General features: G+C 37.7%; 4 protein-coding genes across 5 annotated transcripts; 1 reads left to right on the top strand and 3 right to left on the bottom strand.

The window, feature by feature from the left end:
• Positions 1–550: 550 nt before the first annotated feature.
• Positions 551–17,224, top strand: LOC116175123. The gene is made up of 2 exons (XM_031493233.1): positions 551–919; positions 17,151–17,224. The coding sequence occupies exons 1-2, from the start codon at positions 653–655 to the stop codon at positions 17,184–17,186; spliced, it is 303 nt and encodes a 100-aa protein (XP_031349093.1). The 5' UTR covers positions 551–652; the 3' UTR covers positions 17,187–17,224.
• LOC116175070 (esterase B1-like) lies at positions 3,701–6,247 on the bottom strand. The gene is made up of 8 exons (XM_031493140.1): positions 5,599–6,247; positions 5,403–5,540; positions 5,209–5,353; positions 4,973–5,164; positions 4,740–4,921; positions 4,353–4,691; positions 4,157–4,304; positions 3,701–4,108 (listed from the first exon to the last, which is right to left on the bottom strand). Exons 1-8 carry the CDS (start codon positions 5,731–5,733, stop codon positions 3,798–3,800), a joined length of 1,590 nt encoding a protein of 529 aa, XP_031349000.1. The 5' UTR covers positions 5,734–6,247; the 3' UTR covers positions 3,701–3,797.
• LOC116175020 (esterase B1-like) lies at positions 9,621–15,753 on the bottom strand. Its single transcript, XM_031493064.1, has 10 exons — positions 15,584–15,753; positions 15,242–15,528; positions 14,962–15,190; positions 11,302–11,439; positions 11,096–11,252; positions 10,859–11,050; positions 10,626–10,810; positions 10,232–10,576; positions 10,035–10,182; positions 9,621–9,977 (listed from the first exon to the last, which is right to left on the bottom strand). The coding sequence occupies exons 3-10, from the start codon at positions 15,100–15,102 to the stop codon at positions 9,664–9,666; spliced, it is 1,620 nt and encodes a 539-aa protein (XP_031348924.1). The 5' UTR covers positions 15,103–15,190; positions 15,242–15,528; positions 15,584–15,753; the 3' UTR covers positions 9,621–9,663.
• Positions 17,225–23,218: 5,994 nt separating the features above from the next.
• Positions 23,219–25,267, bottom strand: LOC116175027 (esterase B1-like). 2 transcript variants are annotated; one of them, XM_031493087.1, is made up of 8 exons: positions 25,074–25,267; positions 24,893–25,030; positions 24,690–24,846; positions 24,462–24,635; positions 24,228–24,412; positions 23,833–24,183; positions 23,636–23,783; positions 23,219–23,582 (listed from the first exon to the last, which is right to left on the bottom strand). In XM_031493087.1, the coding sequence occupies exons 1-8, from the start codon at positions 25,206–25,208 to the stop codon at positions 23,272–23,274; spliced, it is 1,599 nt and encodes a 532-aa protein (XP_031348947.1). In that variant the 5' UTR covers positions 25,209–25,267; the 3' UTR covers positions 23,219–23,271. The 2 variants fall into 2 exon arrangements, with proteins under 2 accessions (XP_031348947.1, XP_031348938.1); XM_031493078.1 differs by having other exon boundaries at positions 24,462–24,653; positions 25,074–25,266.
• Positions 25,268–27,445: the final 2,178 nt, after the last annotated feature.

The raw sequence follows: 27,445 nt of genomic DNA, 5'->3' as shown, positions 1-27,445 counted from the left end.
TGCAAACTGCATTAAAAATGACACTGATTGTTTTAATTATTTTGAAATCTCTATGGAAACAATTACCTAATGTCATTTTAGCGAGCGTGATTAGGTATCAAAATTTCACACATATGAATAATTTAATTTGGAAAAGTTGTCAACATATTGCAGTTTCAGGTAAAATTTTATACATAATACGTCATGAAAGTGAGTCCACCTGACTTGGAGGCATTAAAGAGATACTCGGACGCTGCGCGTCCTCGTACTTTTCAATAAGCCTCCGCGTCATGTAAACAACAACTTTCATGACTTATTATGTAAATAACTATTGTTAGAAATGCAGTATAAAATGTGGGTGGCTTAGTTAAAAAATAATAGACAGTATTCAAATTTTGTAAAAAGTCAATCAAATATATTACTGAATAAGAACCTGATTTTCTTTGTTTGCGAAACATTGTGGCGACCGTGACAGGACATGTGTAAATCTATTGGTGGTTTTGCTGTGTAGTACCGGACTTTGACCGTTTGCACAGTAGTAACAAGATTACATACGTCTAACATCCGACAAGAGATTTGCTGGACAGTTAGTCAGTAATAGTGAGCTTTAAGTTGAATTCGTGTTGAACATTCATTGGGTACCAAGTTTAATAGTCATTTCTATTTTTAGAAAATGGAAAGTCTTAGAAATAAACGTGCGGCGTGTCGCAGTGTATTCACACGCGCAGCTAATAATTTGACATCTCTATTAGCAGATTCAAATAGGGACCCAGTAGAGACGGAAGCTGCATGGGAAAAACTTCATGTAAAGATGGATAATTTACGAAAATCTGATGATGAGATAATGGATAAATTATTGGAAGAGGAAACATCAGAAGAAACCACGCTGCAGGAGTTGGAAGGTACCGAAAAATATTTAGCTACGTTTACACAGTTAAAGGTGAGATATATTTAGTAGATTTGTTATTAAGCCATCAGAAGAGGTTAATAGTCATGCTAATAGCGATTTTACTAAACGACAACGCAAAATGAAACTACCCAAAATTGAATTAAAAAAGTTTGACGGGTCAATACGAGATTGGCTGCCGTTTTGGAGTCAGTTTGAAAAAATTCATACTGACGAGACGATTGCATTAGAGGTTAAGTTTCAATATTTAATTTTCGCGACTGTGCCGAATTCTAAAGCTAGAGACGTCATCGAAGGTTTTCCTCTAACTGCAGGAAATTATCCTGAAGCGGTTAACCGATTGAAAACGCGTTTCGGCAGAGACGATTTACTCATAGAATTTTACGTTCGAGAGTTGTTGAAACTAGTTTTGCGTAATGACGGTACACATTCTAAAAATGAGATCGCCAGTTTGTATGATAAACTAGAGACTCAAATCCGTTCCTTGCAGACTTTAGGCGTGAATACTGATATGTGTGCGGCCATGTTGTATCCGTTGGTAGAATCGTCTCTGCCAGAAGAATTCTTGCGCGCCTGGCAGCAATCGTCAGATTTTGCAGCAGCGTCTAGCAATTCTATGAATTCTAGATTAGATAAGTTAATGAAATTCTTACGTTCAGAAGTGGAGAATGAAGAGAGGATCACTCTAGCCATCGAACGTTTTTCATTAAGCAATGATGAGAAATTTAAGAAACCCATCAGAAGTAAAGTCGAAGCTAAGACTAGTACAGCGTCCGGTCTTATTCATTCAGGTATAACCTCTTTTTCTAAGTGCACATTTTGCGATGGAAATCATGCAGCTGAACAATGTTTTAAGTCGCAAAAAATGACATTAGATGAGAAAAAGAAATGTTTAATTGATAAGCGTGCATGTTTTCGTTGTGCAAAAATTGGTCATCAGGGACATAGATGTAAGATCAAGTTAAAATGTGTCTTATGTGGGTCTAGACCTATTGTCAATTTGTGCCCTGATCTAGAAAAGCCGAAAAATGCATGTTCAAATACTGTGGTTGAGCCAAAAGTTACTTCTGAAGGTAAAATCATACCTAATCTAGCGAATTGTACAGACACATGTGTATTTCTCCAAACATTAGTGGTTAAAATCTATGGGGATTGCGGAGAAAAATGCGTTCGTGCTCTGATTGATACGGGGTCTCAAAGATCGTATGTGTTGAAATTAGTGGTCAACACATTAAAATGTACGCCCAAGAGAATTGAGGCTATTGTACATGCTCTTTTTGGTGGAACCGTTTCAGAAGAACAGGAGCACTGCGTGTATCACTTAAAAGTCGGTAGTTTAGATGACAGTTATATATGTCGTTTTGAGGCACTTGATCAGCAGACGATTTGTAAGAATATCGCTCCGATCTCTGCAGGCATATGGAATAAAGAGGTAAATCGTCGAAAAATTACTTTGACCGACATCGATAATTATGAACCGATTTCGTTATTAATCGGGGCAGACATGGCAGGCAAGATTTTTACTGGGAAAAACCATATCTTGAAATGTGGGCTTGTAGCTATGCAAACATTATTGGGATGGGTATTGATGGGTAAAACGCCGATAAGAACGAAGATACCTAACGTTTCCATGATGGTTACTAATTTGTTAAGCGCATCAGCGTCTGTTACTGCTTTATGGCAGCTTGACGTTTTGGGAATCACAGATTCACGTGAAGTTGACGGCAAGTTACAACAACAAGCTGCTGCACAAGAGTTTTTTTTAAAGAAACAGTAACCATAAATGAAGAAGGACGTTATGAAATTAAATTTCCTTGGATCGAAGGGCATCCGCCGTTGCCACATAACTACAATATGGCCAAACGACGTTTAGAATTTACTGAAAAGAAACTTAAAACTACTGGGTATCTTAAAGAGTATGACCAAGTATTTTCTGAATGGCAATCTGAAAATATTATAGAACGCGTGCCTGACGTAGAACTAAATATTCAGTCACATTACTTACCTCTTCGTCCGGTAATCAAAGATACAAACAGTACGACAAAGATTAGACCCGTTTTTGATGCTTCGGCTAAGGAAAAGAATCAACCATCATTAATCGATTGTTTAGAAAAAGGCATTAACCTGATTGAGCAGATACCCGACCTGTTGTTGAATTTTCGGAAGGAAAAAATTGGGGTTACTTCGGATATAAAAAAGACCTTCTTACAAATTAGTGTACACCGAGACGATTTTCTACGGTTCTTGTGGAAATCAGAAGATGGATTGAATCTACTATTAACCTGTAATTATGTGACGGTGACAAGTGTAGCTGACGAAGTGACACTTGTACTTTTTATATGTGAAGCTACTGATATAATGGCTGACGCAAAATTTGAACTGAGAAGATGGTCATATACTGGATCAGAAGAGAGAATAGATATGTACCTTTGCTCGGATTACGACGCAGGATGAGCGTACGGTGTCCGACATAAAACCACTTACTCATCAGTTGATCACAAAACGAATAATCCATTCTTGTGCGCAAATGATATTTCATCCTATTGGATTTTCATCTCCAGCAACTCCAACAACCAAATTAATTCTTAATAAATGGTGGGAAAGCAAGATAGGATGGGGAGGATGGTCGAAGCGACAGATTGGTATTTTGAAAATAGAAAAATTCAGTTGGTGCGGCTTAAAACCCAACACGTTGTTAATGTTCAGTTAGAGACTCTTCGTTTTTAGTCTCAAAGGTGGGAGAATGTTAGAAATACAGTTAAAAATGTGGGTGGCTTAGTTAAAAATAATAGACAGTATTCAAATTTTGTAAAAAGTCAATCAAATATATTACTGAATAAGAACCTGATTTTCTTTGTTTGCGAAACAACTTTGTTACTTACACTACATACATCGCTAGTGTGATGTAAGATTACAATTTAGAATTCGGCAAGCTTAACGATTCCAATTCATCCCAAAATGCTACTCTATCTCTTTCCGGATTGACACCTACAGTCAAGTTCTCTCCAATATCCAGGTAATGAAATTTATCTTTGACGACAGGTTTCCAATGAACGTTAATGAGAGGATCTGCCTCCGTTGGATTTGGATTCCCTGTTCTGGCAAAGTTTGTCCACAATTTGGTAAAACGTTTGATAGCCTTCATTTCGGGAGAATGAGGCGACGGAACAGGTAGTTTAGAATTTTTAAACAAATAACCTAATTCATCTCCATGGCAAGTACCTGTCGAATTACCTCGGTTAATATTTATCAAATTGTGATTAACATTACCTGGTCTATTTATTTTAAGTAACTTCTTAAAGACGTTAAGATTAGCATCTAATGATATTCTATAAAAATATATAGGTTCTTTAGCAGTGTTCGCATGATGTCGTACGGTGCAGTGTGTTGGCCATGTCTGTATGGTGTCTGTTTTTAACTAAAATATGAGATGAAAATACAGTTTTTATAGTATTAGAAAAATTACGAAATAGTATTGATTTAGATTTTCTTCAGGGCATTTCCCGAAGTAGTGTAATTTAATTTTCTCCGCAATGTGTTTCGAAATTTTCGAGCCGTTTATAACCTTTATAGTTATTGGTATTTCCAACTCAAAATCAGTTATTTTCTTATCGGAAACGTCTACCCTTTTGTTGAGAAAATCCATATTTAATGCCTCTCGAGACGTGTATCCAGTCATAATTGGCACATGGTTGTACACACCGGATCGCAATATTGTTAGAGGTTCTTCCAGTAGAAATGAAGACTGAGATGAAAATTTTTCGACAACTGGTCCAAACGTTTGGTAAGAGGATTGTTCGTATTTCTATAAGCCCGGAAACTAGGGAAATGCAGGACTTATGTATCTACTTACAATTGGAATGTTGGCTTGCAATTGCATTAATTCTACAAGAGACATTTTTTGTAAAAGTTGTAGAAGTGTTTCTTCGCTTGCTTTCATGTTCATAGCGGTTTGCAAGTTACACAGTGATCGTTGTCCCGTACCCCAACAGCTCACTGCGTTTCCGCTTTGTAGAATTGCTTTATGAAATAAACCTACAAAATTACTCTTGTTTTGCTTCAAAATTACACGTAGAGCCTTTATACCCTTTGCAAGTGATGATAATATTAAATAGTGAACGCTCGCACCTCCGGAACTATGACCAAATATAGTCACATTATTGGGATCTCCGCCGAAACTCCTAATATTGTCGCGAATCCACCTTAGTGCCATAACTTGATCTTTTAAACCCGCGTTTCCGGGTACATCGAGTGCAGGATCTTCAAAATTGAGGAATCCTAAAATTGAACATAAAAGAGCGGGTCGACACGAATTTAATCACCTAGTAGGCCAAGTCTATAGTTCAAAGTTACGAGTACGACATTCTCGCTGATTAAATAATCCGGTCCATGCCAGTCCGAATTTCCAGAACCAAAAGTAAAGCCACCTCCGTGAATCCAGCACATAACCGGAGCGAGGCGCCCTAACTAAGTAACTACTGCTGCCGTAAGAACGCGCTGAAAACAAATTACTTACGTTTCGAGTGTAAACATTAAGAAAAAGGCAATTTTCTGAACCAACAACGGAATCGTTTCCCCGTGGTTTAAAGCAGCAAACTTCACCGTGATTTGTTGCGTCCCATACGCCATCCCAAGGATCTGGAGGAAGAGGTGCCTAAAAAAGTTTCGACTGAAGATGGATCTGGTTAGGTTGAATGTGAGAATTATCTTACCTTAAATCTAAGATGGCCCAGTGGGGGTTTTGCATAAGGGATGCCACGAAAACTATAATAAGTTCTGTTCGCGTAATCAATTTCAGTTTTTCCCTTGAGTGTACCACATTTGGCAGTAACCAGCACATCCTCCATTTTCGCTACTGTTAACTATGTTTAATGAATGAAAATGTGTCCTTAGAGGTTTTAATTTATTTTGTCGTGTTCGCGTTTGCAACATTTATCGGTAGGTCACGGTTATCTGTTATCACTTTTTTTTTCACAGATTCTATTTAAATACACACGTGATGGATGAAACTAATATCTTACCACATGGGCAAGACTTGCGTAATCAGTTTCAATTTTTTCTTGAGTGAACCAAATTTGACAGTAACTAGTACTGGAGGAGGATAGTCTTTGCTAGTACATGCCCAGTTTTACTGTTAACTATTTAGTCCAGTCAAATTAGCGCCATTGTGGACAAATAAAAACATAATCGGTAAATAATATCAATTTTGGTATACCTACATGTTTATTGGGACTTTCTATATTGAACGTACTAACTAAAAGTCCCTCCCTGTCAAAATCTGTTGCGCTTGGGCCGCCATCTTGGAAAAACGGTACACTTTTTCAGATTTTACCCATATCTCGGTAACTATGCCCCAGTTGCACCAACAAAATTAAGCCTTGCTTAACGTTAAGTCGAACTTAAAATCCATGGCAACGATTATTAAGACAATCGTTGCTATGGTATTCAAGTTATGCTTAACTTTAAGGGATACTTAATTTTGACGGTGCAATTAGCCCTATAATTGATACGAAGAAATAGTTTAGACGAAAAATATAGTTCACTAAATTCTCTATATAGAATAGTATTCCCATTTTTTGAATCTCCAATACTTTAGCTGTAATCTGACGTTGAATACGTCAAAACGGGTTTGTGTGGTGTCATACTATGCGTTTTTACCGCTCCTGCTAAAATGGATGCGGTTTGACAGCATATGATGCGGTTGCATCCTGGTGCGGCGAAACCGCATATATGTGACTGGTACCATTTAATAACGTGTGATATTAATATCCCGTCAAACTGCATCCGTTTTAGCGGGAGCGGTAAAAACGCATAGTGTGACACCACACTTTAGATCCCGTTTCGTAATCGTAGGAAGGAGGCCGTTTCATTTTTATGACTACATCGATAGCTGCAACAGCTCTTATTCCCAATTCAGTCCAATTCTGTAACTAACAAGTTTGCAATATTGCTAACTATAGCACACTATTGCTCACACAAAATTCTAGCAATATTATGAGCAATAATAACAAATTTGTCATTCTCTAACTACCAACTTGAGCAATATTGCTAATATTCCTACACCTCGTCAAATTGCTACGAACTAGTCAGATCTTAGTGACAGAAGTGTTGCCACTGGGCCTAAAATTAGACGCATTGGGCCTACTGAACTCTTACCACTAAATTCACAACTGTTTAAACTTTTTAATTGTAAGGTTAGGTTATATTTTTGATTTAAGTTTAACCGATTAGGCGCGTTGTGCTTTAAAAGTGACGTGCGGCTTGTAATTTGTATTTGCTCGCAATGGAAAGTACAGATACCAAACAGTGTGGCGCTAGAACAACATAGCAGCAACATTCCATAATTTTGGACAATTTAGAAAACAAGTAAAACACGATTTTTCTTGGTTCAGGTTACGATTATCTTTCCTAGAAGCATCTGTTATTAAAATTTCTCTATAAACAAGAAATAAGAAATTTGGCAGTTGCGCAGTTTGCGCATGCACACATCTGATGTTTACAATATGCGATATGCTTATCTTTACTAGAGACATCTATTTTTAAAATTTCAAAATTTTGCTTGGCTCAGATGCCAGAGTTATACGCTACCGAATGCAAACAGAACGAACTAAATATCTTGAACTGTAGGAGTAGTTAAGGCCTCGCACAGACGGGCAGAGAAAGTGTCTGCAATAGCGCACCCAACTTCTTTGGAAAAATGCCATGTTAGTTCATGAAAGAACTGCTCCAAACGATATTAAAACTAGATGAATTATGGGAAGAATCACAGCGTTTAAAAATTCGTATTTAAACCAACCACCTGCCATATTGGAGCGGGTGAAATACACTTGCTAAGACTTAACAACAGCACTTTACCTATTGCTAGGGTCAAGCAATTGAATTGTTAAAATTTTAGGCAACATTGCTCAGTTTGTCAGTACAGAATACCACTTTTAACAAATATTGCTCATCTAGCAATTACCTTCACTATTAGCAAGTTTCTAAGGTTATTTTAAGTTACAGAATTGGACTGATTCACAGCGGAACAAAAAAAAATAAAAATGTCTGCGGCACTCATTTTATTAATGAATTTTATAAACACTGGTATTTGATATACACTATATGCATTTAGTTTTTTTGGATTGATTCTGGTTCTTGGGATAAACGAAACGTAAAAAATCAATGCAAAATGTTAAACTACCCTTCTAAAGTTGTATTTATTTGAATATTTCCAACTATGTTTGGTTGTCTATTCATGGATTTAGTAGTAAACATTTCACTGATCAGCTATTAGACAGAAATTATCAGTTCGTCTTATTTTAAGTATCCGCGGTGATCAAAAAAGGATTGACATCAAGTCGCCTTCGGTAATATTTAAATCTCAATGACTTGGTTCGTGATTTGAATTTACCAAAAAAATCGGCTGAAATTCTTGCTTCGAGGCTAAAAGAAAAACACTGTCTTCAACCTGGTGTTACCATTACATCCTTTAGAACGAGAGAACAAAAGCTTCTTCCTTACTTTACCAAAGAAGACAATTTAGTATTTTGTAACAATATGTTTCTAGACTCTTAACTTCTATGGGGCTTCCTGAATATAAGCCTGAACATTGGAGACTTTTTATTGATAGCTCAAAAAGAAGTTTGAAATGTGTATTGCTGCACAATGGAAATAAGTTTGCTTCGGTACCAATCGGGCATACTACCACACTAAAAGAAGAATATCACAATATCAAAATTGTTTTAGAAAAGATTATTTTTTTTTAAATTTCGTCAGTCAACTGCATAGATATTTTTGTTTGTTTTCATTCCTAAAGATCAACTTAATAAAAGTATTTTTTCAGTGCAAATTGGATTTTTACTAAAATTTTTGATTGAAATAGTTAATAGTTTTTATCTCAAAAACTGGAGCCAATTTAACAAATCTGATATTTTTCCAGTATTCAGCACACTAGTCTGATACAGAATTGACTTCAATCTGCCATGCCGCAAAATTACTGTTCCCCAGTGCTCTCTTAAAACGCGAGTTGAATCCAAAGTCTCAGATGGTGACATCAGGTGTACTGTCCAATTACTTTATTCCTCGGACCAAATAGCTCCCATTAATGAAGAAATTGATAAAATTTCGTTGGACAAGCATCCTTCAGCTACTCAAAACGGAACAAAACCAACTCTATCTTTGGATGACAATCCCTTGCTCACCAAAAGAATGTTGAGGAAGTAACTTCAGTCAAGTCGTTCGCACCTGGCTCTGCTTCAGGACTAGACTCACTCCGTACTCAATATTTACGTGATTTGACAACGGCCCCTTCAAATGGTAACGCCTCTAGCCGATTACTTACCTCTTTTACGCGACCTTATCAATCTAATGCTTCTTGGAAAAGTAATTTCAGCCATCACGCCAATTCTCTATGGAGCAACCTATGTGCCCTCAATAAAAAACGAGGCGATTTAAGATCAATTGCAATAGGAAGGACGCTCAGAAACATCAATCAGTTGCTGAATTCTTACAACCTATTCAAATAGGGGTTAATACTAAAGGAGGATGCGAAGCAGCAGTACATTCAGTTAGAGTCAAGCCTTTGGCTAAACACCTTACCATCCACATGCCTAGGAACACTATTAGATAACAACTCTTTCAGAATCTCAATTGCCCTGAGGATAGGATGTGACATTTGCCGTGAACACCAATTCATCTGCGCTGCACCAGTATCTAGGAATGGGATTCATGGACTTAGTTGTAAGAAAAGCACAAATCCAAACAATATTCTATTATGAACAGTTATATTGTTGCATTCATTACAAAATATTAGAAGTATATGGGCTCATAGCCAATAATTCTTTCCAAAATGCCATTCTATCCCCCTCGGGATTTAGTCCAACAGTTAAATTATCTCCAATATCAATAAAGTGAAATTCTTCTGGGCGCGCGGGCATCCACTGGACGTTAAGAAGCGTGTCCTTATTAATAGGATTCGGGTTTCCTGTTTTGGCGAAGTTAGTCCAAAGTGTTGTAAATCGCCTAAGGGATTTGTCCTCAATACTATTTGGAATAATCGGAGGAGTGAAGGCAGTCTTGAAAATGTAGCCTACGTCGTCTGCATGACACGCTCCTTTAACATAAATACCTTTGTAAAGTACGAGTAAATGCATTCGGGGAAAATATTTACCGGCAGTTGTGACTCCCATTATTTTCTTAAACATATTTAAATTAGAGTCAACTGTCATGCGATATAAATAAACTGGTTTCTTGGACGTTGAGCAGTGGTGTTTTACTGTTGCATATGTAGGGAACACAAAAATATTGTCTCCTTTTAGCTAGAAACTAACAATAAAGGTATGTCAATTAGAAACAATGCGAACGTACTAAATAGGATTGGTTTGCGTTATCTTTAGATGGCACTTCCTGGCCAAAATAAAAGGTTTTAATTTTCCCTGCGATACTCTTGGATAAATCACTGCCCCTTGTAATGTGCATCATGTGCGGTATTTCCCCTTCAAAATCGGTTAAATACTTTACTTCCCCGTGGATTCGCTGGCTGTTTACTTCAAACAACATCCCTTCCCTAGAAGTGAACCCTACGATCATGGGAACGTGGTTGTATTTCCCGGACATGATTATATCCAATGGTTTCTGCGTGATAAAAGGGAATTTGGTTGCCGTTTTTTCCACGACTGGCCACAATGGTGGAGGTATGGAAATGTCCGCTATCTAAGTAAATAAAAATGCATTCATGATAATAGAAATGATGCATAGGTACCAGTGGGAGTTTTTCTTGTAATTGCAAAATTTCTTCAACGGACATTCGGTTTAAGGTGTTAAGAACTTCTTTTGTGTCTGTTGATTTCAGTTCTAAAAGCTCCGCCAATGATGGTAGTAACGCTCCTACTTCTGGATAGCTCATCAGCGCACAACCACTTTGCATTATAGCCGCGTGAAATAGACCTTACATAGTTTTTACTGTTTGCGCAAAAGCTTCTTATACATACCTACCCTTCGCAGCCGGGGATAATATTAGGAAATGAACAGACACCGCTCCAGCGCTTTCCCCAAAAATAGTAACGTTATTTGGATCTCCGCCGAATTTAGCAATATTATTCTTAACCCATATTAATGCCATAACCTGATCTTTAAGTCCCGCATTTCCCGTTACTTCACATTCTGGATCGTCAACGCTTAGAAAACCTTAAACATTATTGTTAGTAATAAGTACTGACCTTTCGGACCCACCTAACAGTCCTAGCCTGTAATTAATTGTGACAATAACAACGTCTTTCGTTATTAAAAAGTCGGGTCCATAGATTTCTGATCCACCACTTCCAGTTGTGAATGCGCCACCATGTATCCAAAACATTACCGGTTTTAAGTTTGTATTTTCACCGGGTAACTGAAAGCTTGTAGGTTAATGTTTGGCTTTATAATAATTTGCAATTTACTTGCGGTGTAAACACGTTTAGGAAAAGGCAGTCTTCTGATCCTACAGGCACTCTTTTGATCATGTCTGTAGAGATACTCATTGATCCTTCCTTAGTAGCATCGCGTGTGCCTTCCCATGGCTTTGGTGGGCGGGGTGCCTGTAACATAGTCATCAACAAAATTAAATCCTCTTTGAGGAGTCAGATATAACATCAAGTTGACGGTCTCATGCCAAGTTAGAGAAAAAATGAGAAAATCGGATATAATATCGCTACTGATTATATTCGCGGTCCTAAAACGCCAACGGACATCTTCATTTGTAAAACGCGCGCAATCCTAGCACAGTTACCCCCAAATATGCTAACAGAGCAAATACAATTTGACATGGTCAACGGGTTGGTAAATTCTCGAATTAGAGAAAATATTTCCAGGGACTAAGTTACAATTTTCACAGTTACTAGAGCAAGCTCGTTTTGAGGAAGACAACTTCGAAGAGCTAGTTACGCCGGTATCTACAATCGTTAAAATAGGACAGCAACCCAAGGGGCCGCAACAGAAAATCAGATGCGCTTTCTGTAAGAATACCGGGCATATGGATGAAGAGTGTCGTGAACTTGCCTGAAAGGAAAATCTATCCTTGATCCTCAACTATCTGTCACTACCAAATCTCGGAACCCCTTAACCTGCTACGGTTGCGGTAAACCAGGATGTATCTGATCAAACTGTCCCACTTGTCAATCCGCTGCGGAAACTTCCTACGTGGACTTCTGTGGAGTAAATGCGGGAAATGGTTCTTGGGCAACGCAGGGGTCGCGACCAATCATGCACATTAGCATTTTAGGCTCGAGAGGCAGGGGTGTAATCGACACTGCTGCTAAACAAGGTATGGTATGGTCATTGTAGAAAGTACTCTGTCTTGAGTACAAACTTTTAGGGAAAGATGCTGTGCGTAAAATTAGCAGACGGTAGTAAAAAACAGAACGTGTTTTAGTTGTGCGGGTGAACGTTAGTCTGAAAGGCTGTACCCTACCTACGACTTTCATTGTATTGCGTAATGCCACCAATGCCCTTTTACTTTGGAGAAGACGCCAAATTGTCATTTAACAACACAAAAGGAATTTGGAGCTTCTCAGATGCACCTGAAACAAAATATGAATTGGTTTTCGAAACGGTTTGCTCTCGACCACGCAGATGGCAGAATCGGCCTAAGTGAGCTGTTAGAGAAACTAATTTTATACAGGGCCTTTATCTTAAATTACGCAGTAATTGTGAATGAGCCAGTAGTTCAGCAGGGGTTGTACTTTAGGGGAGGCGGATTTGTTTATTTGTTATTACATATGAAATGTTTTTTCGTCGAAGTTTAATTGAGAATGTCGCTTCACTTACGTTTTAAAAGTTAAATTTTAAATGTTAGCATAAATCTTCACTATGGAGTGAATTTTATTATTTTTAGAGTAAGGTGGAAGATTAGTACAGGGTGTTAATACAATTTAGGGATATTGTAGTTTTCATTGCGCGTAGTTAGATAGGGTGGACGTAGGAAGGTAACTTCTAAATGCAATTATGATTTTTGTTGTTGGTTGTGCGACGGGTCGGAGGTTTTGTTTGCTTTATGTGGGGGGTGTTGTTGAAATTGTTTGTGTATTGGCATAATCCTTTCTCAATTAGAAACTGATGATGCTTTCACTGGAAAACATCATAATTGGGTAAAGCCTTAGGCCTATGGTTGCCAGTAAAGCGATTTCAGGACTGACAGGGCATGTAAATGAAAATGATTCCCTTTGATTCGGAAGAAAGCCATTTAGTAAGTTTCATGAATGGCTTTTCTCAAACCTGACCCCACTGTTTGAAAATGGTGGATAGCCGAAAGAAAGCCTCGCCAATGAGCTTCAAATCGTCTTCATTGAGGTCCATAGAATTAGGTACAGTACAGATTATGCTAATATTTTATTATCATGTTACGCTCCTTTGAAGTTTATTATGATTTATGACTATACAAGACAATGGTATTTTGACACTATCTTATTTTGCATAAAAGCCAAATGGGATTATTTTTCGTGACTTCTGTACTTTGTCTTATTTGAATTGTTACGTGATGGCCTTCGAAACCTTACTTTGTATGCAAATATTATACTCCTGCATTATATAAATTTATTATATTATATTATTATATAAAGACAGGTTATGTACCAGCCAAAGGCCTGGGCCTTAAACCTTGAACGCGCCCCCATATATTAATAAGAGATAGGCCATGTCCTAGGAAAATGCAGGCACCTGACCTGTACTTATATATGTACATCCGTGCAACCCTGGTGTGAATGCCGGGGTCCGTTAGATAACAGTCTCAGTATTCACTAACCACATTCAATGACGTGAAAGATGGTGGTATAATATTTGTTACTTGACCATCATGTGCCATGAGATTCAGTTTGGCGGGAATTTTGATTTTTGGTTCAGCAAGAGTTGCGCGGTCGCTTCTATCCTTCGTTATTACATGAAACACAGTCCAGATCTGGCTCCCTGTAACTATTATCTCTTTCCAAAATTCAATAAAAACACAAGAGGATATCGCTTTTTAGCGAATGACAATTTCGAAAATGCTGTGCAGTTGCATTTTGCAGAAACGCTCAAAGAATTTGTTTGAAGGATAATCAATGTTTAGGGTCATACATTGATAAATTAAAATGTTGTTTCTCCTCTAGCTCCCTCTTTTCATGACTAGGCACATAACATAAAAACTCCCCACGTACCTACGATAATGGGGTCATCCCACCTTCATTTTTTATTTCTGATCCACAAAGTACATTAAAAATAAAAAGACCCGTGTGTCCTCAATTTTTATTTGCGAGTAAAATAAACCCAAAATAAATTATTGAAAAGCTGTGTTTTTAGTCCGAATTTGAAACGCTTCAGACTAAATACGTCACAAACCTACAACCAATCACGTAGAAGTGAGCTGGCAACCTTACGCGAGGGTCTGACGTTTGTCACATTTGACGTTTTGAGAGGGATGTTTAAACTGCATCTAGCACGAAAGTGACAAGTGCCTGTGACAGATGACGCAAGTTATAAATGCCATTCTCCTGCAATATTGCCAAGTCGTTATGTCATCTGAATGGTTCGAGGAGCTGATTGGTCGGGCTTATTACGTCACAGAGCCCGCCACAATCATATCGTTTTGAATAAACCTTTAAAACCGCACATGTTCATTATTTTTTTGCTAATCAGCCTCTATTTTTAAATAAACTTTTACTGTCCAAAAAATTGTTTTATGGTTTCAGGTACACGCTTATTAAATTAGAACAGCGGAATTCAACTATACTGTAAACCCCCATTCGTATTCAAGAAAAACACCAACGATAATTTGCACCGGGAGAATTAGCACCTAAGATAAATCGCACCAGGACAATCTCACCAAAGATAATTTCGCACCCGGACTTTACACACCTGTCACCTGACCCGGGTTATTCGCACCCAGACAATTCGCGTCGAGGAAAATTCTCACCTAGGATGATTCGCGCCCGGATATTTCACACCAGGACAATTCGTACCTATGACAAAATTGGCCGGGGTAATTGACACCTAGGTATTTTACTCCCTGGAGAGTTTCACACTCACATAATTAGCATCTGTACAGTTTGTATGTTTGTACTCCCTAGATTTTTAAATATGCACTTTACCTTAAATCTCAGATCTCCCAGCGGTGGTTCAGCGTAAGGGATCCCTTGAAAACTGTAATACGGTCTTCCTTTATAATCGGTGTTAATTTTTCCTTGCAAGTTGCCTTGACTAATAGTGACGAGCGGGGAGTTGCTTTCCATTTTACGTTAAAACTATACTAACAAGTAGACTTTGCGGTTACTGGATAATATATTCTTAATTAGCGATTTGTAGTTGTAGAGGACACTTCTAGAAAACCATAAAATGAATAAATTAGTATTTTAATTAGGTAATACAAACCACATCAAGTATTGGTTTAGTTGCTTCACCTACTGTGTAAACTGGAATTACTAATCGTCGTAGCACCCACCGATTATCTACCGCATGTGACTAAAATAAATGATTCCATTATACGATCTCATTGCATATATTAAATTAATCTGTTTCAAGTACTGACGATAAATCGGTAGTCTAGGTTGACCTTCGTCAATAAAGATATTAGTTAGTACTGTAACGGACGCCCCCACGGCTGCAATTAATACTACACGCAGAGAGTCGACGCGGCTTACGAAAAGGCACTTGTTGTTCTGTAATTAGTGTGTGATTATTTTAGATGATGACAGTTTGCTTGTGTAATGTTACTTTTGTCCTTCGTTTTAAACAAATAAGTAATCTTTTCCCGAAATCGTCATGAATAAATTTTCATGGCTACTTTATGTCAGGTAATTTTAGTTTCCATGGCAGCGGCAGTAATACGTTATCTGTCACTTTACCGGCTGCATCAGTGAATTTTCCGGCCGCACCTGTCACTTTGGTAATGTCTAATAGTAGATAAGGAGCCACGTATGCGAGACTGTCAGACGGCGCAGCAGACAGTGAGGTTCAAGCGCACGTGCGTTGTGGTGTCTGCGTCGTCTTGGCATCTGACCTTCGGGGCAGTTCGAGCAGAAGTATTCTGGTAGTTGGCCCAGGGGTGCGAATCATATTTTAGTTAGGGGGTGGGTAGGTTCTAACGTTCTTTTCAAACTCCTTCTCAATTACAAAACTAGGCATGTTTAGATTCTTCTGCAAGTTGTTACTTGTTAATTAAATAGTAATTTAATTATTCACCTGATCTAAAGAATAATTTTTAATAGAAAGTCGATAGCTAAACCAAAGGGCGCAGTTAAGCTGAGCTTACGCACTAAAAAGAATTCGTCACACCAGATTGTAAAAACTGACGCGTTAAATAACTCGATTTTTCAATTTTCTCGTAATAGTTGATTTGACTGAATTATTAATTACCTACTATCGTGCAGGGTATAATAATGCGCTTATAAATTTTTTTATGTCTTACTAACCTATCATAGCACATTTTATATCTGTGATACGCGGGCATAAAGTACCCCTTTATGCCCTAGGGCATAAAGTATCACCATAGTAACTCATTTATGCTTAATCACAAAACAAACAAATATTTGCAGATCATTGAAAATTAGAAACGTCAATTATTAATTGTCAATACCTACTAAATCACAAGATTGGCCTTATTTCGTCTAGTTTCTGGAACTTCTTGCTCATTCACGATGAATTGAATTACTTTTAAAATTACGTTTGACGTTTGGATGGTTTCAATCACATTAACAAATTCGAACCACGCATACTCGATCAAACATAATGAATTATTTTGTAAACGAATTTTGACGAAGAAAACTATTTGTAAAACATAAAATTGTGTATGTACCACGGGCATAAACTGATGTTTATACTCTCGGGCGACTAAAAAGCTCTCGGGCCATAGGCCCTCGAGAATATAAACATCACTATTATGCCCTTAATACATAAATAACTAATAATTATTTGCTGCTATAGGTACTTTATCGTGGACTAAATGCACTATACAGCTCCCAGTTGTTATAAAATACGTCACTAACGGCGTTTCAAATGAAACTGACAAACTGAGAAAACGTTTAGCTTTTTATAGAAAGCGAATAATCACGTGATCGGAATAAAGGCTGATATAATAAGTGGATAAATTCCAAAAGTCTTTAAATTTCAATGAAAATTGCTTGAAGACAATGCACACCTAATCTAATCTACGAGTATATGTAATTTTTGACTACACGTACTACGTAGACGATATTCTTTACAAAGAAAAATATGAACTATCTGCATTAACGCTCAAACGGATACTGATTACTGCCGTAGGATAAATGCAATTTTATTACAGGTGTCACCTGAAGATGATGCAATGTTAGATAATTAATGGAAGTCTAAACATGCAATCAGAACCAAGCCGTTGAGCTGCATATGCGTACTAAATGGAATGTCTACGATGCTCCAGTGGTTGCAAAAGCTCTTGCAATAATTAACTCGATTGTGGAATTTTTCGTAATATTGGGAGATTTTACCAGCCTATTGTTGAAGGCAGTAAAGCGATCATATAAATTTTATAAATATTTCAACAAATCGTCGACTAAAATGCAGTTACAGTAATTAAATCCGCCACTCGCTGCGCTTGGGATGAAACAGACTAATCACTATAGTAGGTATGAATATGCACTAGTGAGTTACCATGACTGTTAAAGTTTGGCCGCCCATCGAATATTGTTTATTGGGGTCCTCTAATCAAATATGGAAGGGAGGCCTGTGTATCCACCGGTAACTTCCGGTTTGAGGACGTCATAAAGTGCGCAATTTCGCTAATTCGGAAAAATGCTTCTATCTCATTAACCACTTGTCTAATTTTCATGATCTTGGGCTCATTGGAAAGATATTAAAATAAGACAGAACTTTTATGAGAAATGCAAATCGCGTTTCGCGAACGGTTTTCGCGAAATTTGCTAAAATTTGAAAAATTATTATTATATTATTATTATATTATTTTTTTTCTTTATCACACAGGTAAAACGTTATTAAAACTTATAACTTACGAATAAACATTTTTATAACCTGTTTCAAACCTACGGTTTTTCGCAAAATTTGAAAAAAATTTCTTTTTTATTTGGATATTTGTAAATCACAAAAAACATTTTTGGAATTTGTTTCTTTCCTAATAATCCCGACCAATAAAAATTGCTTCCATTATACTTACCGAGATGTAATCCCTTTTTATAGTACATCAGCCACCCATATTTTACGTATATAATGTTTAAAAAATGGACTGCTAATAAAATAATATGCAAGAAAATACAGTAATAGGGAAATATTAATGTAGATTAGAAATATTCCAACAATAAGTTCTGTCCAAATAGTAAATTGTATCTCATAGGTCCCTTATTCTCTTACCCTATTGTATCACAACAGTGTAATATTTTTTTCTCCAACCACCTGAATAAGACGCTATTTTGTCACACTTTTTGGTACAAAAGTCGTCGGTATCACCATGGTAACTGTCGAAAAAGTAAGTAAGTACTTTTCGAACTAGTCCAAAAAGTAAAAATTTGACTGCTTGGGGGTTTGTTGTCCATATGGGAAGAAGCCTTCGATCTTTCTTTTGCCAGCCATGTTCAAGTGCATCTGGATCTGGGGCGCTAATTACTGCTTTGAAAGCCGATACCAAAATGCTTGCCTAATAGATTGCTCGTCTGCAGTGTAGAAGTAGTGCATTTTTGGTCGGAGGAATCATTTCTGATTTCTGATTTCGATGGTAAAATAGGCATTAATTTCCGTAGTCCATTAATTGTATCCTCTCCACCTCCATAGATCTTTATACAAAGTGATTCCAACGGCGTAAGTTCGGCAGACTCTACCTCAAGTACCGTAAATGTAAATGGTCTTCCTAAAAGTGGAATCATCGCCTGTGTATTCGTTTCGGCGCACTTCCCCCATGTGGCATAGCATGTTCTTTTTGATATACCTCTGAAAGATGATGTAGAGTCTCATCCTGTTATACCTAGTGAGAAAGAGAGGTAGAGCAATGCAATGAGATGGGCCGAGGACATCACAATTTTTTCGACATCATACATTTTCGGTTATTTCCCGATCCGATATGAATGAAGATTTTTCAGATATACCGTCGAAGCGTAAAAAATGTGAACCAAAATAACTACGACATCGGCATCACACGTTCGTACGAGTTCTGTTTTTTCTCCCTCGGCCAATGCATTATCAGATGCAAGACGATTTTCGTATCAGCCTCCACGTGTATCCAGCATCTCTTTCCCAGGCCCGACCTACCGACAAATTCGCCATGTGTGATGTAGGTATAGATCACAATTCGGAAGCAGAAAGCTTGAAATCGCTATTTCCTTTAAATACTTAAACAACTCAATTTTGAAGGCATTGACATGTAGACTAACACTTCGGAATTCGAACATTTGGGCCAATCTTCAGTCGAACACCGCTGCCATGGTCGTTTGTTGTCTCTCCTTTAATAGAATATTGCTAGTATGAGTCCCACACTATGTGTAGTCTACTTGCTTTCCTCAGCTCATTGTCAATGTATTTAAAAAAGCATCTGTAACCGTATTCCTCAAAATTTGAAGCACCCCGAGGAAGCAGAGTGAATGAGAGCACCTCCATCTACAATAACTGCATCGTACACAGAAGGAAGATCTGTCACATCATCGGGAGGCTGTATAGCAATAACCTCTTTATGTGGGCAATCTAGAATATCTGACTTCTTTAGCGGTACATTTTTTCAGAAGAACTATTGAAGGGGTAAATACTTGCACTTCATGTGCGAAAAACGCATCGATGCATCCTTTCTTTGACTGTGTGGCTACGTACATCTTGCCTAGAACAGACGCATATTCCAATTTTTTGTGGCTGTGTTCTCTTCCGCTGTGGTGCTTGGTGTTCAAAGTTATTTTTCTTTATAGGAACATCATTTGCTTTACTCCTATCGATGATGACCTCCTTTACATAAGTTCTGTATTGAATCATCCCACTTTTTGCTACGGATTGCCTATCTTCACTTATTGCACCTTCGAGATTGCTGAGTTTGCTTCCAAGCTCGGCGAATGGATTTCCATGCGCAGTAGCATAGCATCAGTCATAGACTTTACATCAGTAAGAAAGTCAATTTGATTCTTCAGACCTTCATCGTAGTGAAAGAGGTCGTAGTTAACATCTTCTTGTGCGTTTGAGACTATTTTGAAGTCTGCGACTCTTTTACTCACAGCGTGACTATACAATGACCAGTTCATCATTGATATTGGATCTTGGGTCAAACCAATTAGGCCTGCACTTCCCATAATTACCTTGTTTAGTTGTTCGTGACTCTGATCGATAGCAGTGCTTGAAAATTGGCTTCTTGATCTGTTTACGACAAACTTTCCAGCAATAAATTGAAAAAGAAGGGATGTTGGTAATCTTTTTAAATCCCGAACGTGAATGGGAATTGGTTTAAAAGAGAAAGAAGCAGGTTATAATAATGTTTTGCGTAAGTTACAAATATTAATAATGTTTTACCTGTGACAATTCAACTCATGTATAAAAAATCGCATAAGCCGCAGTGCAATTGTCACTTTGACAGCGGCAAAAGTTACCTGCAACTTTTCCAGCGACAAATGCACTAGTGGTTTTTCACTTATTCATTTTCGCACCAATTATCGCATTATCCTTTCCCATATGACTAGTTTGACGTCTGTCAATAATTGACTAGTTTGGTGAATTTCTTGTTCGTTAATTTGTCCTGCCGAATTACACTCGAGGTTTGCATTTAAACCGAGTAAATTTGGGTTGCTGCAATTCAAATCTGTTTCCTTTTAGCAATTGAACTCGAAAAACTGTCAACCTAAAAATGCTCAGTTGACAGTTTTTCTCGTCTAATTGCTAGGCAACAAATTTTCATTACCTTAACAACCCAAATTTACTCGGTAAAATACAAACCTCTTGTGCAATTATAAGTGAAAAAAGATAATTCGTAAATTTTTCAAATTTTAGCAAATTTCGCGAAAACCGTTCGCGGAACGCGATTTGCACTTCTCATAAAAATTCTGTCTTATTTCAATATCTTTCCAATGAGCCCAAGATTATATTTCTAATCTACATTAATATTTCCCTATTACTGTATTTTCTTGCATATTATTTTATTAGCAGTCCATTTTTTAAACATTATATACGTAAAATATGGGTGGCTGATTTACTATAAAAAGGGATTACATCTCGGTAAGTATAATGGAAGCAATTTTTATTGGTCGGGATTATTAGGAAAGAAACAAATTCCAAAAATGTTTTTTGTGATTTACAAATATCCAAATAAAAAAGAAATTTTTTTCAAATTTTGCGAAAAACCGTAGGTTTGAAACAGGTTATAAAAATGTTTATTCGTAAGTTATAAGTTTTAATAACGTTTTACCTGTGTCATAAAGAAAAAAAATAATCGCGAGTTTTTCAAATTTTAGCAAATTTCGCGAAAACCGTTCGCGAAACGCGATTTGCATTTCTCATAAAAGTTCTGTCTTATTTTAATATCTTTCCAATGAGCCCAAGATCATGAAAATTAGACAAGTGGTTACTGAGATTGAAGCATTTTTCTGAATTAGCGAAATTGCGCACTTTATGACGTCATCAAACCGGAAGTTACCGGTGGATACACCGGCCTCCCTTCCAAATTTGATTAGAGGACCCCAATAAACAATATTCGATGGGCGGCCAAACTTTAACAGCCCTGGTAACTCACTTTGGTTTTTAACATTGTATTCATACCTACTACTAAATCGAGAAAACGTTTAGCTTCTTATAGCAAGCGGAAGACTTCCACTTAACAAAAATCTTATCGATGGTAGTCTACTTTTCCTAAGGCAGATTTCGAATTCTAATACAAAAGCTGATTTTGCGGTCGCTCGAGGATACCAAATTAATATATGCGTTAAGTGCGCGCCCAGAAAAAAAAATTCAATTTCTGCTGAAACGAATCACAAGCACGTTATCACTTCGAACTGCGTCTTCCTACTAACGAGTTACTGCAGGTGTACTGCCTTTATTAGAATGCATTACCTAGAAATTTGTCACGTGGTCGGACAAGAGCCTATTTTTAAAAACATAACTTGAAATTATCCAAAATAAATTTTTTTCATAGGTATCCACTAGTATCGCAACGCCCCGATGGCTTTCCGCAATTTTAAAGGAACGGTCGGCTTTCTACGACTTTGAAGGAAGTAACAAATAACGTTCCTTTTATATTTTATAAATAACCCTCGGGCATTTGAGCTACCCCTGAACCTACCCCCTAACTAAAATATGATTCGCACCCCTGGGCCAACTACCGAAATACTTCTGCTCGAACTGCCCCGAAGGTCAGATGCCAAGACGACGCAGACACCACAACGCACGTGCGCTTGAACCTCACTGTCTGCTGCGCCGTGTGACAGTCTCGCATACGTGGCCCCTTATCTACTTCTAATGACTCCTGTCATCACTGACAGATTAACATTAATGAAAAGATCTATATGAAAATTGAAAGACCTTTTCGGGAAAAATTGTATGCAAAACTAGTCAGTAACATGACATTACTTGTGATATGCACATGCACACTTCAGTTTTCACATCCCCGGTAGATATGTCTTGTGCAGACCGTTCCGGCCGGCCTTTGTGATCACCCTCCTCCGGCACTTCGTTCTGGACATATTTGCACATATTTGTGTTGACATCACTAGTGGATTCATTTTGCTTATGTGAGTACTCTCCCTCCACACAACGTTTTCGAGATATTCGCACGTTTAGACGTCATAAATCCAATGGATGTTTCTTCCAGACGTTCCAATCGCTCTTTGTGAGTACCTCCTCCGACACTGTTTTCGAGATATGAGGATTTATAACAGGTCTGTTTAAGGGGTTGAGGAGGAGAGGTGTGGTTGGTAGAAATTAATTCTTTCCTTAGAGACCTTTCCTTAGAAAGGATAAAACCACTTCTAAAATTGCAGGCAAAATTAAAAAGTCATGGGTTAATTAGTAATAGACCGGAAACAGCGACTTGCTATTCAATTAAGGAGCAAAAATAAAGTGGAGTATTGTCTCTACTGGCTGCTTAAGATTTCGAAGTCACGTGTAGTCGGAATAAAATAAGCACAGGAAATCAAATCAAAATCACTGTCAAATATTTTCCCCTCGGTGGTCATAAGTTCAGTGAAAAAAATAACATAATATGACATTCCGCGTCCCAGTTATTAATGGTGGATGGTTTTACATACGCCAGCCCGTATTATTTTTGTTGAAAAACCGTGACCCTGACAACATTTTTGCGTTGGTAAATAACAATCTTGAACCTTTGAATACTAAAAACTACAAAATCATATGCGTATAATAAATAAAAGTTGACTTCAAGCGTTTCCAAACTAAGAAATCAGGAAACCGAATCTGTCTTGGATTTATTTAATTAATCAGCACCAAGACTACAATTTTCATTACAGTTTATTACTTTTTAAATCTTGTGATAAATCATCCCAAAACTCAGCCCTTTCTTGGTCTGGATTAATGCCAACCGTAAGGTTTTCACCGATTTCCAAATAATGCAATTTGTCTGCTTTTTCGACGGGTTTCCATGGCACATTAATAAGGGTGTCCGGAGTAATAGGATTAGGATTTCCAGTTTTAGCAAAATTGCCCCATAACGTAGTGAATCTTTTTACAGATTGTAGTTCGAGGCTGTGAGGCGCGAGAGGGGGTGTAAGTGCATTCATGAACAAATATCCCAAATCGTCTGCATGACAGGCACCTGGAGGTACATACTCGTTTTAAATTCAATATACGGAATATTTGGCATTTCACCTGGATATACATTTTGGGTTAACATTTTCATGATATTCAAATCAGTTTCGATCGACACCCTGTACAAATAGATTGGTTGGGCGGATGTAAAAAGCTGGTGCTTAATAGACATGTAGGTAGGCCATATAAAACCACTGTCGCCTTGCATCTGAAAGTTTGGAAAGATGTCAGAAAACCCAATGGGAATAGGTCATTACCAAGTAGTATTGATTCTTCTGTTTGGAAACACTTAGGGTTCCAAAATAGAACTGTTTCACTATGTCTGCAATTGTTTTTGACAGTTCCGTTCCGCTAGAGGTATTAAATGAATGTGGAATCATACTTTCAAAATCTACAACAAACTGGGAGCCTTCTGGTGTGGTACTGGAGTCATTGCGAAACATATCTGATATCATTCCTTCCCGTGAGGTAAATCCAATCATCATAGGCACATGGCTATAACTGCCTGATTTCAAAATTCTGATGGGCTCCTCAGATAGAAATGTGTTATTTGATAAATGCGATTCCACTACTGGTACAAATGGTCTTCGAAACGATGGGAGGAAGTTCTGCAAATGGTACTGAGGATATGCTATACATATACAACGCTTACGTCCGGAATCCTTTCTTGCAACTCTATCAATTCGTTTGTCGACAATGCTAGAAGTATATCCAATGCCGCTTCCTCGGAGAGACCACTCATGTCTAGTGCCAATTGTAGCAGAGGAAGTGTACGTTGACCATTAGCCCACCACGAAAAAGCGGTGCCGCTTTGTACTATGCCTTTGTGAAACAAGTCTACCTATCTCAATAAACATTATACTTTCAATCACTTAATAAATAAAACCTCTGGCCAACGGTGATAGCATCAGTAGATGGACTGAAGCAGCTCCCGCGCTCTCTCCAAAAATGGTCACGTTAGATGGATCGCCGCCAAAGTTCGCGATATTTTCTCTAACCCACTTCAGGCCCATAACCTGATCTTTTAAACCGGCATTCCCCGGTACGTCCAGTGATGGATCTTCAAAGTTTAAAAAACCTACAGATATGTTGTCATGCCATCGTTATCGAGTACCTAATATTCCCAATCTGTAGTTAATGGTCACTATCACCACGTCTTGTGTTATTAAGAAATCTGGCCCGTATGTATCCGAGTTACCAGAACCTCGTACGAATCCTCCACCGTGTATCCAAAACATGACTGGCTTTAGATGCATACTTTCACAATGTATCTAAAATGTTGTCGTTCAAGTTACAGCTGTATTATTGGTAGTGTACCTGAGGGGTGTAAACGTTGAGGTAAAGACAGTCTTCTGATCCGATGATCTGGTTAAACATTAAGTCACGACAGCAACACTCGCTTTGGTGCTTTACGGCATCTCGTATGCCTGACCATTGGTCTGGTGGTAAAGGGGCCTGTAATATTCGTGATGAGTTGGAGTTTGTTTTCATTGCATACCTTAAATCTTAAATTCCCAATCGGTGGTTTAGCATATGGTATTCCTCGAAAACTGTAATATTTCCCCCCGCAATAGTCAATTTCCACTTTTCCTCGAAGTTTCCCACTTTTAATAACGACGATAGGATCTTCCATGACTTTGTAGCTATGTAACTATTTAGCGAATTTGAAATCGAGGAGGTTATGGCAATTAATGTAGGGTGCTTAAATGTTAAGAGCCAATAAATGTGAAATTGTGTTATAAAATGTATCGTCTGTAATTATGCATTAATTTTATTGATGTATATGTATGTATGTATACGATACAATTTTTGAATGTTTGATAAATTGTTGTGATTTCTGACACGATACTCTTCAATAGGCAATCGAGGCTGTTAGAAGACGTTTAGTTGAAGCGGTACGTAAAAAAACTGGCAAATAAGGAATAAAACAAACTGCCATATTTACAACACATTAAGGATCTTTTTCAGAAGCACGTGAAATTTCATCCCTTAGGCTGCTTGCAGTTGGGGATAAGGTTTTCTTTGTAAAATTATTGATCAGTAATAAATTTTGCTACAAAGGTAAGTCAATTTCAACCGGAGGTGACCCTGAACCCCTAAATTATTATTTGGCGAAATTTAGAAAACGTAGGTATCAATGACGTTGCATTGACGAGATTGGTGCCATTTTTACATAATTTGGTGTCTCTGAATTCAAATATTATGATTTCAATCTCACATTTCCGAAAAATATGATTAAATGTAGTTTCATTTTGAAAGTCCGCAAACGGTTCGTTTGAATCTACAGGTTATTATAATTTCATGTTTTATTTCGTTTTTTTCTTTGTATTTCTTGTAGTTTTTGAGATATTTAGATACAATTTCAAATAGGAATTTTCAAAATTAATGAAAACAAGAGATTATGCAAATAAAGCCACGGCCTACTATTTTACAATGTACGAGCAGCGCCCCAAAAAAGAGTTCAAGGATAGGAAAATGGTACATGACCCTGTAGATTCTCACTACCATTGACATGACCCATGAGTCCTTCAGCGCAACTTATATTCCATATTAGAGCTACTAAATATTTAGAAAAAACTAAAAAATCGTGAAATTATAACACACTGTAGATCCGTAACGAAGCCTTTGTTGAGCTATATTTATATGAACTTCGGAAATTTTAGCCCGGCCATTTAGTTAAGTATAATAATTAATCGAGTTGCAGCAAATCTCCTTTCAAATTTCCTTCTTGACAACATTGAGTTTGCTTGCTGCGAGTTTGAAGCGTTTCTTTTTGGTCCACAGTTGAATTCTAGGCCTTTGAGAATTTTATTTCCTTGTCGTATAAAGGGGGTTTGTTTTCCTTCGCTTTCTTTCCCGCGCCTTAGTTTAATGCATTAATTGCATACCTTAACCAAGTAGGGAAAGCGTTGTTTTGCCGTGTGCTGTGATTGTAGGTTTTTTGTGACCGGCCGCCACTTTGTCTGTCCGAACCCTGGAGTTCTCCAATTTTCCAGCTGAGTAACTGTGGCTTCCGAAATTGTTAAGCATCCCCCGATTTTGTCCAGGAGCAAAAAGAAGCAACTCCTGGTGGCGCTCTGGAAATCCGCACCGATCGTGGCGTTCTACATTTATAGTATTTTATGTTACTTATATTCCGTCATTCTTAAATTGGTGAAACTGAAAAATCTGAAGTGACAGCTAATTTTTGTAAGACTAAAAGGTTATGTTAACTTCTTCGTATACTAACTTGAAATATAATTAACGTGTATATTAACCGTTGATGTAATAAAAGTAGTCTTATAGGTATACTATGCAATACAATTAGTTCTAGTTCTTCGGATCTTCCATAGATCGCCTCTCTGCTAACGACCGCCGATTAACTTCAAACACCTTTCCTGACAATTCTGTCCCGGTTAAATCTAACGCGCACTTATCCGCTAACTTACAGACAAATCTGTACGTTAGAACCGCCCTATTCCACACCTCTGTATATGACCCCCTCCAGCTGCTGCTCAACCTTTATCGGATAATAAAGTTACAGTTGGGCAAAGTAACCAACACCTTCTCTAGATCTCCATACAGAATGGAAATAGCACTAACTTTATCCGCTGGCTACCTTATCGGGATCTTCACCAACTCGGACCCACCACAGTGCAACCCATGTTACCCTCCATAGAAGTCCAAAAGTTTGGGTTATGCAGTTTGCCAACAGCAACCAGATGACCGCTGGAAATTACTCCAAACATGTTCCCGTTTCGTCAACCCAAATGAATCCCGCTACAATGCATGTAAAATAGAAATGCAGGCTATAACTCTAAGACGCTCGCCAAACTCTAGAACCAACGGCTGAAGGAGAAATTAGCCCTGAAGTCTTCAGAACTATCTAAG

The sequence above is a fragment of the Photinus pyralis genome, unplaced genomic scaffold (genome assembly GCF_008802855.1).
Source record: "Photinus pyralis isolate 1611_PpyrPB1 unplaced genomic scaffold, Ppyr1.3 Ppyr1.4_LG1, whole genome shotgun sequence".
In the NCBI taxonomy this organism is placed as follows: domain Eukaryota; kingdom Metazoa; phylum Arthropoda; class Insecta; order Coleoptera; family Lampyridae; genus Photinus; species Photinus pyralis.
This window is presented reverse-complemented; position numbering and strand designations above follow the sequence as displayed.